The 14,888-nt window shown below is 36.2% G+C and overlaps 1 protein-coding gene across 1 annotated transcript in view; it reads right to left on the reverse strand.

The window, feature by feature from the left end:
* Fim (plastin-2 fimbrin) overlaps positions 1-14,888 on the reverse strand; it is a 164,150-nt gene that overhangs the window by 24,398 nt on the left and 124,864 nt on the right. The window contains exons 7-9 of the mRNA XM_090374448.1: positions 11,779-11,853; positions 4,965-5,175; positions 1,453-1,541 (exon numbers count right to left, since the gene is read on the reverse strand). Of these exons, the coding sequence (XP_090230574.1) occupies positions 1,453-1,541; positions 4,965-5,175; positions 11,779-11,853 (375 nt within the window). The remainder of the gene's footprint in view (positions 1-1,452; positions 1,542-4,964; positions 5,176-11,778; positions 11,854-14,888) is intronic.

Here is a 14,888-nt window from a genome sequence, read left to right on the forward strand (position 1 = left end):
ACAAATCTAAATTCTGCAATATACTTGTTAAATGTTTGACCATTTTCATACATCCTTATTTTAATTTTCTGTTCCAAATTGATCGCTTTCCTTTTCTCGGTAGATTTACTAGTACCGCTGTCACTTATTCTCTTAGTCGGCGCCATGATAACAATCAAAATGAAACTTTCTGTAAAGAACTTCACAGGGTTAAGGCAGACACACTATTATCACACCTCACGCAAGCTCACATTTTACTAAAGCACATTTCTGGAGGTCACTACCAAAAAACACTAAGAACAATTTGCAGTTTCCGGTTTATTGGACTATTCTGTTAGTCCAATTCATTATAAATGGGTAGTAAACTTGATCTTATTGCATTTGTGACAATACCGATAGCTGGAATTCTGTGGGGTTTTTCGTTATTATGGTGAAATGTGTGTATCCCCTTCACTGAAATCTTCAGTTATATAAAAAAACAAATAAACTTCCAGAATCTTCTCTTCATTCCTATTTTTTAAGCTACATAAACTTGTTACTCCGTGTCTCACTTGTGCATGGTGTGTTCGTCATCATTGATTGTTTATTTATTTTTTTTTTACTGTTTTAAATTTTACAATCCTAAAAAAAAAAAAAAAAAAAAAATTTTGAGTGAAAAAAATTTACACAAGTCCAGAGTTGCGTAACTTGGGACTACGTAGGTCGGGGACTTACTGTACAACTTAACGAATAGTCTGTTGCATTATTTAATTCTGTAAAAGTTTTAAATTCATACCAGTTGTAAAAGGCATGTGTAAAGCCTTGTAAATTTCAGTTCGAAAAATGTATTTGTGTGGGGTTTTTTTTTTTTTTTTTTATTAAATGGGTTGTGTATTTATTTATTTTGGAATTTGATGATATACAGTGAAGAAAACCAGAAACTGTGTTTGAGACCTGGGAAATTTTGTGAGCCCCTTTCAGTACCCAGGATCAGCTAATTTATAATCAAAATTTCTGTTAGATAAATACTTGGATCAACTAAGGATTTGAGGGTGCAGTTATCTGGAAGAACAGGATTCTTTCAATTGTTCCTTGCAAACAATTGCTGTGCTCTTGCCATGTGTTTTTACTTTATTATTCCATGTGTTTATTTCAGAAGAAGAGCTTCAGCAAGCCTGACTTAATGATGCAAACTACAATTTGAAGATTTGGGTGTGTTTTTATATATATATATTTATATATATATATATATATATATTTATTTGTCCTTCACACATACACAATCTAGGATTCCTACTCCTCATATTATCTTATCAGCACATATTCATATATAAAGGAGACTTGTATACATTAATTTAATCTGTTAGTTCCCTATTTCAGTGAAACACTTAAACTGAAATATGAGTGTGGGAATTATGGACCAATACATTCCTTTCATTGATTAAAAAAAAAATAAATAAATAATGGTGAAGCTATTAACACAAACTCACATACCTGAAATATAATTAGACCATCAGCCAAATCACTATATAACCAGTTCACATAAGGTGAGACACCCATACTGTTCATCCAATTTCTGTATGCTGTAAAATATTGTATATTATTATTAAACAACTTTTTTCTCATTGGAAAATTATTTAATAAAAAATTGACACATTAATTTAAAAGGCTAGTTACATGCAATAAGATACAGCTTAAACTGCATATATATTTTTTAAATAGGACAGAATAATTTTGGTATCAGGGGAGACAGGGGGAACTGTAATAACAACTTACTGTTTTAGGATTAAAGACATGATATATACCATCTTATCAGTGTGTGTTCAAATGCAGTGCATATATATGTATTTATGCATGTATAGCCTGTCTAGACAGCAACCAAGGATTTCCTTATAACCCATCAATATTTCTCTGAATAGCTGGACACATATCTACTTGAATCACTCATTGTCTAGTTCAAGCACAATCTGTCAATTTCATATAAAATTCCAAAGTTTTTAGAGGAAATTTTTATTGTCCACCCTAGTACACGGGAATCTATTTTGTAGAGATCGAAAAATTTGAACAAGGGTGGTGCAAAGTTGTTGCCAATATTATTAAGGAGGACTTAAGGGTTTGGAGAAACATAACTGGGGGAATGGTAGGTAATGTAGACCCCCATTTACCTTATGAATCAAGGTAATGCCTGTACACATCAAATATTCTTGTTTCTAAATGCAAAGCTGATAATGGCAAGATATGCTGAGAATAGTATATTCCAAATGAACAGGAAGTCAATGCTAGGGAAACTTATATAACTTCAACAAGTGTGTCAGGGTAGTAAACTATACATGAATATTTAGTCTTAACAGTAGTGTCTCAGTCTCCACAGTAATGTTGAGAGTGTTGTCAATAAAATAAGTGAATTTGAACTACTGATTTTTGACAGATAATGTTGACATAGCAGGGCTAACAGAAATGTCATGTCATCCAGAAATATGAGATGATGATGAGGTTTGCTATGCTATATATAGCAGGGGTGGCCAACGAGTCGATTGCGGATTTAATTTCGGTCGATCACGACGAATTTTAAATATACAGTCATCCCTCGATTTGTGCACCTTGTGCAATGAAATTTTTGAGATGGTAGATTGCAGCACATTTTGAAGGAAAAAAGTAGATCACATCACAAATTAAGTTGGCCACTCCTGCTATATATAATATATCTGGGAAGGAAAGGCAACATAGAAAGGGTCCAGGTCAGGCATAACAAAAGAATACTTCCACACAGTGTGTGTGAGAGAGAGAGAGAGAGAGAGAGAGAGAGAGAGAGAGAGAGAGAGATAGATATTCTTGAAGAGTTCAAAGATGGGAAAAACAACCTGCATGATGAGATCCAGAAGCACACTCATATGAGGAAAGACTTTGAATATGCAGGCAACAGAGCTTGGCAACCAAGCACCTTAGAGGGAATAGAAAAATGAATAAAGGTAAATTTTCAGTTATAAATGATAGCAGAACCTGAGGCCATAAATTCAAATTACAGAGAAAAAGATTTAGACTGGATTGTAGGAAGTTTTCTTTTACTCAGTGAGTTGTTAAATACTGGAAGAAGTTACTACCATGGGAAGTTTATGCTGATAGCTAGGAAAAGCTATCAGCCTCAACAATCCGTGCAATGCAAGGATGCTGCTATCTTAAAATATTGTGGTGTCCTTGCACTATATGGATAATATTAATTACTAGCCGTATAGTGCATTATGTAATACCACATAATTCACCTTTATTAACCTGTTTGAGAGTACATCACAATGTAGTAGTTGCTCTCAGGTGAAGATGGTGATTTCCTCCCGAAATTCCTAAAATTTAGACATGATACATGTGGGTGGATGAGTTTGTTTTCTTGATAACCCTAATATGAAATATTTAGGTTTAGAAATACATATGCAAATTACATTTTTAAGGTCATTTCATATGATTCATATAAAATGACTGTTTAAACATTAGTAATGACACATGATGCAAGAAAGCAAGCTTATACAGCATCAGCAGGAAAAAAAACATACAAAGATGTTGAAATATTTGAATACAACTGCTGTCTTTTACTTGTGTTTCTAACTAATAGTGTACAGTTTTAATAGATGGCTGTAGGAAAACAGCTTTAAAAATCAAAGGAGGAGATTAAACCTGTTTGCCAATGTTGTCCAATTTGATTTTAAAAAACAGAAATTCTCTGTAATTCAGATTTAGAAACTGATGAAACTGAATTAAATGATTAACAAATAGAGAAGTTATTACTGCGGTAAAGAATAATAATGAGGTATTTTTTTTTTTCTTCTTCTTTTAATTTGTGTGATCTGATCTGATCTTTGGCAATAATTTCACTGTAATGTTGGACAATCAGGTCAAAATAAGGAAAAGTAATATTTAAAAGGATTTATGTAAAAATGTTTTAATTTTTAAATTTCTAAAAAAATTCTATGGAAAGATTTGCTCCGCAAAGTCTGCTGCTGCACAAACTGTAATCATCAATACTGTAAACCCATACATATCTGGCAAACAAGTATGGGTTTACAAACATGTCAGCAATGCATTAATGAAAGCATTAAATTATTCTAAATTTACTTTTTTTATTATTATTATTATTAAATAATAAATGTTAATCTTCTATCAAATTTTCCCAATGAAATGAAACTTTGGAGAGCTTAGATGGCATGTATTATATTTTCTTCAGACATTGTGTCCATATTTAACGTATGGACACAGCCTACTTAACATTTACTAACAGCATAGCACAGTTGCTGCTACATCCAGCATCTGTTACTGCTACATCCCACAATTAGATATTCAAATCTTCTTAACTGCTTTATAGCTAACTGCTAAGAAGCAATGAAGTAGATTTGAATCACCATTATTAATGATTAAAAACTTTTGTCAAAGCATTACTAATGCTTCAACAAAAAATTGATTTTTTAAACTGCTGTAATACATAAAATTAATGAAGTCTGATGTACAATGCATATAATAAACTAAAACTAAAATGAACGTTTAGTTCCATTATTGAAAATCTCATTCACCTTTGGTGACATCTTGTAACCTATAACGACTTCATAATCAAGTTTTTGCTTTTGGTAAAATTAAAGACTTGAATGTTGAGGAGCACAATCAGAAAGTTGTTGTTTGGTTTTTAGGAGCATTAGCAACTAAGGCCATATTGCTCTGGGAATATGTGGTGGTCATTCCTTGACCTTTCCGCATCCTCTGTATTTGGTGGTCACGGGCTCGAACCCCGATCTAATCAAGAAGCATGTGCTATGCACTGCTGCTCCTCCCCACCTGGCTACGGAGGCGCCCAATCAGAAAGGCTCAAGATGAAAAGGATAAAGTGGAATGAAATGGATATTATTCATCCTACTATGCAAAACATCTTTTTGGCTATTGTGACTAAAATTTTCAAAAATTTAGTAATAAAAATATTTTTAAAAAAAAAATTACTTCTAATTAAATATTAAACACACAAAGCTTACTTTTTTCTTCTCTTGTTTCTTCTAGGTTCTCTAATTCAATGGGTTCATCTGGTTTATCAAGGGCAGGATGATTATTAAATAGATTAGCAATAAAGGCAACATTGAGCTTGTACACGCCTTCAACAACGTCATTTGGAGTAAGAAAACTGCGACAACCAATTTTTTCTGCTTGCTGTAGCATAACTTCAGCTCGATCTAACATATTTGGTTCCTAATTTAAAAAAAAAAAGATTAAATATCTTACTGTGTTTCTATGAATGTATGCAATATACAAAGGCAGCTGAATAAGTTGTCAAATCACAAACCACTACTATTTTTATGTCTATTACAGTATACCTTCAATAGTTTATTCTAGAAATATGGTAACAAACATTTTCCATTGTAATAACCTCCTACCTTTCACATATTTATTCCTGACTGACAAATGCTTTAATTCCCTCCAAAAAAAAAAAAAAAAGAAAGTGTTTGGTAAAGGGTGTAGGCAATTATGCACTGCATTTTGAATATTGCATAGCTTGTATTTCAAAGATGGGATGGGATGCAGGTTCAAGAATGAGAAAATCAAAAAACACAAAATTTAAAAGGATATCAAATTTCAACTGCTGGATGCATTTCAGTTGTTGGTCTGCCAATGAGGGTTTAGGGATCTTTTGTTTAGGGATCTTTTTTAATCACAGAATTGCTAAAGATATGAAGCATTAGGCAATACAATTTTTCTCAACTAAATTCCTATCATTACTAAAAGCAATTTTTAACTTCAATAAAATATAGCGCAGCATAACAACATTTAATTTTTTTTTTAAAAATAGGTATAGTACATATCTCTTTAAAATTATATGTTCCTGTATTTTAATACCTTATCTGGATAAGGTAATAAGTAGCTGCATACTATGAATTTTCCCTCTCACCTTTAAACTTTTATTGGGAAGATGAACCTTAGCAAATAACAATCTGCAAGTATCCTGAATACATACTACACCATGTAGCATTAAAAATCATTGAACATCTTTTTCTATTGTTTCATAAGACATGAAGGATGGAATTTTGAACTCTGCAGTGCTACCATGGCAACCAAGAGATTATGCAACTCCAGAGAGTGGATGCATTTATGGTCATTCCTAGTATTAGGACATAAATGAAAAATCATCTGGTTACAAAAAAAAAAAAATAAAATAATAATATATATACACTGGTGTTCAAAGAAAGTACATCACCTAGGAATTTCACATTTCTAACCCTTTTTCACTATGATATGTTACATTAATGACTAGCATCACAAACAGAAATATAAACAAAACATATTTATTGATAGGTAAGGCAAAGCTAAATAATATTTGACAGGTGCTCTCAAAATATTCCAAAATGAGCATTTGCAACCTTTATACAACAGTTTTCATAAACAAGACTTTCTCCACGACGATTATGGCTGAAATGTTATCAGAAGCCCTCAATTTGCTTCAGTTTATAATTTTAAATGGAACACGAAATGAAAAGTTCACCAGGTGCAAAATAATGTTTAGTTTAACTGCCTCTGGCCCTGATGACAGCAGCAGCAGCACACCATTCAGGCACAAGATCAATTTGTGAATATAATCAACTGATAGTTCGTGGTTCCAAACATGAATTATGGCTTCCTGAAGTTCATGAAGGGCCTTCGGTTTCTTTCTGGAAACCGAAGATTCCACATGAAGCCAACAGTTCTCTATAGGATCCAGGTCTGGGCTATTCCCTGGCCAGCTAAGAGTTGCAATGGACCGTTCTTCCAACTGTTTTTTCACCTGTAACAAATGTAAACACATTGCTGTCAAACCTCTAATGCAGAAATGAAGCTAAAGTAACTGCAGAAGTGCCTACTTACACTTTTTGCCCAATGAAAAGGAGCAGAGTCATCCTAAAAGATGCAGTTACTTGGCAGGTTGAAATGGTCTCTAATGGTTGGCAGCAATTTGCCTTCCAATATAGCCAGGTATCCATTGGCATTTACAGGACCTTTTATAAACTGTAGGTGACCTACTCCGTAATATGAAATGTACCCCCGTATCATCTGGCTAGTAAGGAATTTCACTGTAGACGTCATACAGTCTGGATGGTATTCTTCACGTCTACGGGGAATCGTTTGTCTCCCATCAGAGCCATGCAGGTTGAATTTCTTCTCATCTGAGAAAATAACTGGACTTCCACTGCTTGGGGGTCCATTTGTCATGCTCCTTACATCAAATTAATCGGGCCTTTTTCAATTTTTGTGTGAGGAGGGCTTCTTAGGACGGCGGGCTATAAGTCCATTTTTGAAGAGGAGTCTTCTGACTGTTACTGTACTTACTACCACTCCTGTATGTTCTTCCCATTCTCTTTTCAGTTCAGATGAAGAAGCTTTAACAGTTTTTAAGGCATAGGCATTTCAAAATTGAGGTATTGCTCAAAACATCAAAGGCAGATATTGTTGGGATATCAGAGACGTGGTGTCACACAGATATAAGGAATGCAGAACTGGAATTTGGGGGGTACAATGTCTACAGAAAGAATAGACAGGATAGGAAGGGAGGAGGGGTTATGCTATTAGTTAAGAAACATAAAATCCAAGGAAGTGAAGCCAGTCGACATCGATGGACAGGGCAGTGTCAAGAGGCCTCCTACTTCTGCATTTGGTGTGACATAAGCATAGGAAAATCAAAATTGAGAGTAGGAGTGTGCTATAGGCCTAATGACTCTGATGAGTATAATAAGATACTGTACAGGGAAATAGAATGGGCCAGTAAATCAGAGAGTCTTATAATGGGGGATTTTAATTTCCCAGATATTGACTGGAATTTGTGGGTTGGTCACTCACACACTAGCAAGGCTTTTGTGGATTTATTGGATGATTGTTTTCTACACCAGCATGTTCGGGAGGCAACTAGAGGGAGTAATACTCTTCATCTGATTATCAGTAGCGATTTTTCATGCATTAAGAATTTGCAGATAAAGGAACCACTAGGTGGCAGTGATCACAGTGTGCTGAAGTGGGATTTACTCAAGGAGGTAACTACCATCAGAGGTAAAGGGAAGGGTTTTTGCTTTCGTAAAGGCGACTATGATGGTCTGAGACAGTATTTAAATTCTATACAGTGGGACCAACTGATGATGTTACCAACAGCAAATTCAAAATAGGAAGCATTCAAGGAACTAATCTTGAAAGCTACCAGGCTTTACATACCAACCAAGAAATATTGTTCAAGGTTCAGGCCTAAATGGTTGTCAGATGAACTAATGAGACATGTGGCAGAGAAGAAAAATGCATGGGATACATACAAATTAATGGGTGACATGGAAGCCTATGATAGATATAAGTTGGTCTGTAACCAAGTCACAAAGTAGATTAGGCAGGCAGAGGCAGATTATGAAAAATCCTTGGCAAAGGATGCAAAGAAAAACAGAAAAGAGTTCTTTACCTATTTAAACTCAAGGAAAGGGATGAATCAGATTGGTCCACTGGATGTTGATGGTTCAACAGTTGAGGATCCTGCTCAGGTGGCTAACAATCTAAACGAGTATTTTGCATCTACTTTCACACATGAGGAGATATTCAGGAAGGGGAATGTCGTAGGTGAAGTAAACATTGGCAGTGAGCTAGATGATTTTCTAATAACTGAGAGGAAAGTGGAGGAGAAATTGTTGAGGATAAACATAAAAAAGGCACCAGGGGTGGATGGGATCTATCCAGTTATATTAAAGGAGGCAGCAAAGGAAGTAAGCAAACCCCTAGCCATAATTATGAGAGCTTCTTTGGACTCAGGGGAGGTACCCATAGACTGGAGATGTGCAAATGTAACCCCAATTCACAAAGGAGGATCAAAGGCTGACACAAGTAATTATAGACCTGTTAGTTTAACTTCAGTTCCAGGAAAATTAATGGAGGCACTGGTTAAAGAAGCACTGCAGGATCATCTAGACAAGAATTCAGTTATAGCTCAGACACAGCATGGTTTTGTTAAGGGCAGGTCTTGTCTGACCAATTTGATTGGATACTATGATGTAGTCACAAAAGAACTGGATGCAGGGAATAACTTTGATATTATATATTTGGATCTTAGAAAGGCTTTTGATACTGTTGCGCATGGAAGACTGCTGCACAAATTGGAGCAGTGTGGCATTGGAGGCAAATTGCTGCTATGGATAAAGGGATGGTTGAGTGGCAGAAGACAGAGTGGTAATCAATGGACACTGCTCAACGTGGACTAATGTTATTAGTGGAGTTCCTCAGGGTTCAGTGTTGGGTCCATTGTTGTTTTCTGTATTTATAAATGATATTGATGATGGTATATCAAGCTTAATGTCCAAGTTTGCAGACGATACAAAGGTTGGCAGGGTTGTTAAGGACACTACTGATGCTATGCTGCTGCAACAGGACTGGAAAGGTTGAGCAGATGGGCTCAGAGGTGGCAAATGAAGTTTAACATTGACAAATGTAAAGTACTACATAAGGGAAACAGTAACCCCAGATCAAAGTATCAACTCTGTGGTACTACGCTGACAGTGGTAGAGAATGAAAAGGACCTGGGGGTAATTGTGCAGGCAGATATGAAGTTCTCTGAGCAGTGCAGACGAGCTGCAAGAGTAGCTCATGGTGTCTTGTCAATGATATACAGGAATTTTTCTAGCAGGGATAGGGATGTGATTATTCCCTTGTATAAGGCATTGGTCAGGCCACATCTTGAGTACTGTATACAGGTCTGGAGGCCTCATTTCAAGAAGGATGTAGAGCTGCTGGAACGAGTACAGAGAAGGGCAACAAGATTAGTGAATGGAACAAAGGGTTGCTCTTACGAAGAAAGGCTTAAGTTTTGAAAATTACAGAGTCTGGAGACTAGGCATCGGCGAGGTGATCTGATAGAGGTGTATAAGGCTTTGAATGGCTTGAGCATGCTCAATGCCGATGGGATTCTTCCTCTTGCTCAGAATAATCACCTGAGAGGGCATAAATTCAAATTGAGAAAGGACGGATGTCGGATAGATGTGCGGAAATTTGCCTTTAGCCAGCGGGCAGTTGGTTTGTGGAATAGACCTCCATCACTTGTTGTTGAAGTTGATAGCCTAAACAAATTTAAGGCTCAGCTGGACAGGTATTTTGAATGAACGGAGAGGTGAAATGGGAGTAGTGGTTGTGTTTTTTTTTTTTTTTTTTTTTTTTGGCTGATGCTGAATAAGCTTGCTTTCTTGCATCATATGCCTCTACTAATGCTAATGCTAAAAAATATGGTCCTGTTTTGGTGTAGAGACTCATTTAAGTCCGGTTCCTTTTTCTCTATCAGCAGAACCAGTATTCTTGAGTTTGGAAAGAAATCTACTCACTGTTGAATGATTACAAGACACTAAGCAATATGACAGGAACATCCTTCCTCACGTAAAGCAACAATAGCACTCTTTCTTCGTAGCATTAACTGAACGTAACTCACCATCCTGACACAAGCAAGGAATGACTGCAACTCTTGCAGAGCGTGCTTATATAGCTGAAAGTAACAGCTGATGCAATACTGCATCATCAGCAACGCGTGTCAATCTTATCTGATGCAATCTGTAAAAATATTGCCATACATTTATGTTATTTGTATGACAATTACAATTTTAAGGGATGATGCACTTTCTTTGAACACCAGTGTATAGTATGATGACCCCATGGACTTTTAATTACATCAAAAACTATTTGGTATGGCTAGTTCTCTTGTTTGAACTAACAAATTCTTGTTCTGGCTCAACTGTTGTTCCTAATCCCAAAAGGTATTTGGATGGATTTAGATCTGATTTCTATGCTGGATATGGCCAGTGCACCACATCATTCTCTTCAAACCACTATTTATACTGTCTATACTTTATGGTAAAGAGCCTGTCATGCAGATACAAATAGGGTCTGCTTTCTCCCACCTCCCCGGGAAAAAAAAAGAATTCACACAATGGAGAATTATTAAGAATGTCCTAATACAGAGCTGCATTCGTGGTTTCAGTGATGAAAAACTAGTGAACCAATCCAATGAAACAGGCCCATATCAGACCACTACAACCATCAAAACACTGTTTGGGTGATATAATCTGGATAAAACTGTTTCTTAGGCATAACACCACACCCAGGTATAGCCATCTAGGATTGGCGCTTACCTTGCCTACCTTGGGTAGGCAAGGTAAGCGTCGCTTACAGGCAACAGTTCAGGAGGGCGGCAAATTTTATTTTTACATATAAAAGTCTGACCTCTGTTTAACGAACTTCTTTATAGAGAAATTTTCTATTTGACAATATTTTTTGAATTTCCCTTTGGTAATTACATTTAAAATAGTTTCCGTAGAATGAAGAAAATTTCCGTATAACGACGGATTACGAGAGACTTAACTGGGAATGCATTGTTTGAACCTCTGGTCTTCGGGCAATCGAGGCAAAAATTAGTTTGGTTCTTAATTCGTGCTACTAAGCAAGAATTAGAAGAAACGAAGAAAAAGAAACGGGAAAACAGCATTTTTTTTTTTTTTAAACAGCTGACAAAAATTAACACCACATACAACCACTGATTCTTCTCGCCTGTACAGTACTAGGTGATTTCATGTGCATTAACAATGAGAATTGCTCATGCATGTCAACAGAAATGCTCTTTTTTTTTTTCTTTTTTTTTAGGGGTTGCTGTCTCCACACCCTGCTAATATAAAGAGAACCTGATACTAACAACTCATACAATTACTGCAAAAAACATCAAATCGTTAAGAAACAACTTGAAAACAAACAAACAAAAAAAAAAGAAAAAAAAACTTTTCACAACAGGAATTTCATAGTAAATTCATACTATATACCTACCATAAGGGCTTCTACTGTAACACCTGCCTCAAGTGGAGCAATTTGTTTCAAAAGGTGGGTATAGATTTCTGAATCCTGAAAAAATAAGATACAGCAATAGTTAGCAGCAGCTCATACAATTAATAAATACATATCCACCATGATTATCACAAACAATGAAGCAAAATTATCTGATCTTTTAGCAGGAACCTCACAAATGTCCATTTTAGTGATGATTTGTTGTAGTAGAGACATCAATTCATAGCAGAATGTAATACCACTATATTTACTTATTTGTATAATCCTGCAACATAGGATAATACAGATTGCAATTAGAAATTTCACAACGTGATGAACTGAGATTGCAACCAAACCTAAAACCACATTTTCATAAGTAAATTAGCAAAGGACTATCCTTGTAATTTCAGGAATCCTAAGTTGAAAAATTATATGAGGAAGCCTGTCATAGATTGAACATCCTTTATCAAGGATTAGGATTATGAGTTTATTAGCACATTACCATCCCTTTATCAAGCAAGCTCAATATACATAAAAGAAAACCTTCAATGACCAATAATACTGTCCAAACATAAGGACAGGCTTACAGTATTTCTTATTTGAAGAATTGCAATAGGTGAAAATTCTGAGATTTTATATTGGAAACTTCCCTAGCTGAAGTGAATGATGTGCAACTTGGTTGTAATATAAAAGATCATGCTGGAAAAATGCAAAGACATAAATCAAAATGTCACTGTCTGCAATTTTGTCCAGACAATACAAAATGGACTATATGACAAGTGCCTTGTCAATTAACTCTGAATCTGAAGGACTTCATAAGGTTCATGGGGAGAGAATTTTTTTTTCAGCATGACTTAGAAATACTTTTTAGTTGCAGTAAATGCAGGGTTTTGCATCTGAGCCACAGTAGTCGTGGAAATTCTAGATTAAATTATCAACTGGGGGATTAAAAGAAGTGAGTTGTAATAGAGTCCAACGTGTAGTAAGACTGCAAAGGGCAGTGCACCGAGTACTGTCAACGATATAGAGATAAATATCACACATCAGTATACATAGGACTAGAAGCCTCATGTCAGGAAATTATGTTGATTTGCTTGAAAGGGTACAATGTGGATAACAAGAGTAGGCAGGAATTCAAGACATTCTTACAGGAAGAGATGCCAGCTTTGTAATTGACATCATTTACACGAGGATCTGATTGTTGTGTTTAAGGCCTTAAAAGGGCTGAGCAAACTTGATATAGGGAAAGTTTTTTACTAATATGACACAAACAAGGGGAAAGATTTAAATGAAGGACAGATAATTTTAGACTAGACATAAGAAAATGTGGCTTTATTGAAAAGGCCTCTGGAGTCAGGAACTCTAATTCATCTGTAATGCTACTAAATAATACTGACTCGAATCTGTAAAACAGTCTTTATTATGATAATATAAAATAAAATACATGCATACTGATTGTATAACTATACATTAAAATATTAAAACAAAATAAAATAAATGTTGCATAACAAGAATAAAATTCAATAAAATATATAAAATTAAAAGCGATAAAAGTTGTTTAAAACCACTAGTACAGGAGCTTTCGGCAGCAGTGGCTGCCTTCATCAGCTATAGTGGTTGCAGGATGACTGACAATCTATATGTACCACACATCTCAGCAGGTCTGCGACATGAACTATAGAGTCTGTGCATGGTTCACTTCTTGTGCATTGGAACCGGAAAATGGACGGGCCACTCTAAACCGTTCGTCTCTTTGTAGGATAAGGGCTTCAAAGAGTGGGTGAATGCAACAGCCCTTATCCCTATTAAGATTGTAGAGCTCGGACGAACATATTCTTAAACTCTCCAGCCATTTCCGGTTCCAAAAGCCATGTGCCTTATCCACGACCACGGCTTCTTTAGCCATGCCCAGTTTCCCAGGCATGTTCCACTACAGCTGAACCTCCGTAATTTGCAGTCTTAAGGGCTCTATCGTGTTCCCCCAGGCAATCCCGCAGCCTGCGTTTCGTTTCCCCCACAATCAGGACACTCAATTTCATATATGACCTCACTAGTGTCATTACCCGCAATAGGATCTTTAATTGCAGACACTACTGAGTGCAGCCTCCGACCTGGCAGCTGCACACAGCGTATCTTACACGAACGCAAAATACGGGAAATGGGTTCCGAAATGCCTGGATAGTAGGGGATGTATGCAGTGGAAACAGGTGCAAAAGCATCCCTGTGACTGTTGTTCATACCTCTTAAACACCTCTCAATAATGCTCTGGGGGTAACCGCACGTTACTAGGTCCGCTGTAACACGTTTAATCTCCTCACCTCTCTCTTCAGACGAGGAGCAGTGGGACCCCACCCTTTCCAATAAGGCCTTAACCACACTACACTACTTTTGTGGCAACTGGCCTGAGCTGTTTTGAAGTGTGTGTATTGGACACAGTTTTCAAGTGAAGGCCTTCTCTGTATGCACACACATCAAGGAATGGAAGGGTCTCCCCCTGCTCAACCTCCAAAGTAAACTGAATATAAGGCGAATTGCTATTCAACCACTCGAGTATTTCTATTTCGTGTCCTCTTTGTATCACCGTGAACGACACGTGTCATCAACATATCTCTTCCATGCACGTAATGGGGGAAAACTAGAGCTCCCCAACATCCGATTCAAATTCTTCCATTGCTAAGTTGGCTATAATTGCACTAATAGGTGAACCTGCTGGTACATAACCTTTTGGAATAACATAGTGGTACTACTTAAATATAAGCCAACACCTTCACAAATATCTTCACCACTTAGAGCTGTCCTATCTTTCAAAGTACCATCTCTACTCAAAGCATGAATTAAATGTGGCTTTAGTCAAATGATAATCAACTACTGGAAGACGTTCCAGCCTAGCCTCTACATAAGCTCTCTGATGGTACAACACTCAGGGAGCCTATGCAAATTTCTTTAAATTTGCATAGGCTCCCTGCATAGAAATAGATAAATATTAAGCTTGGAAAGCATTTTATTTTATCACATTTTAATGGCAGATGTTAGTTTCATTCCTTGTAAGTTAATGAAAGTCTTTTTCATTTAGAGCCTAAATGAAAAAGACGTGGTACCCAGTGATTGAGAAA

This window comes from Mastigoproctus giganteus, chromosome 5 (genome assembly GCF_048544385.1).
Source record: "Mastigoproctus giganteus isolate SK-2022 chromosome 5, ASM4854438v1, whole genome shotgun sequence".
Taxonomy (NCBI): Eukaryota; Metazoa; Arthropoda; class Arachnida; order Uropygi; family Thelyphonidae; genus Mastigoproctus; species Mastigoproctus giganteus.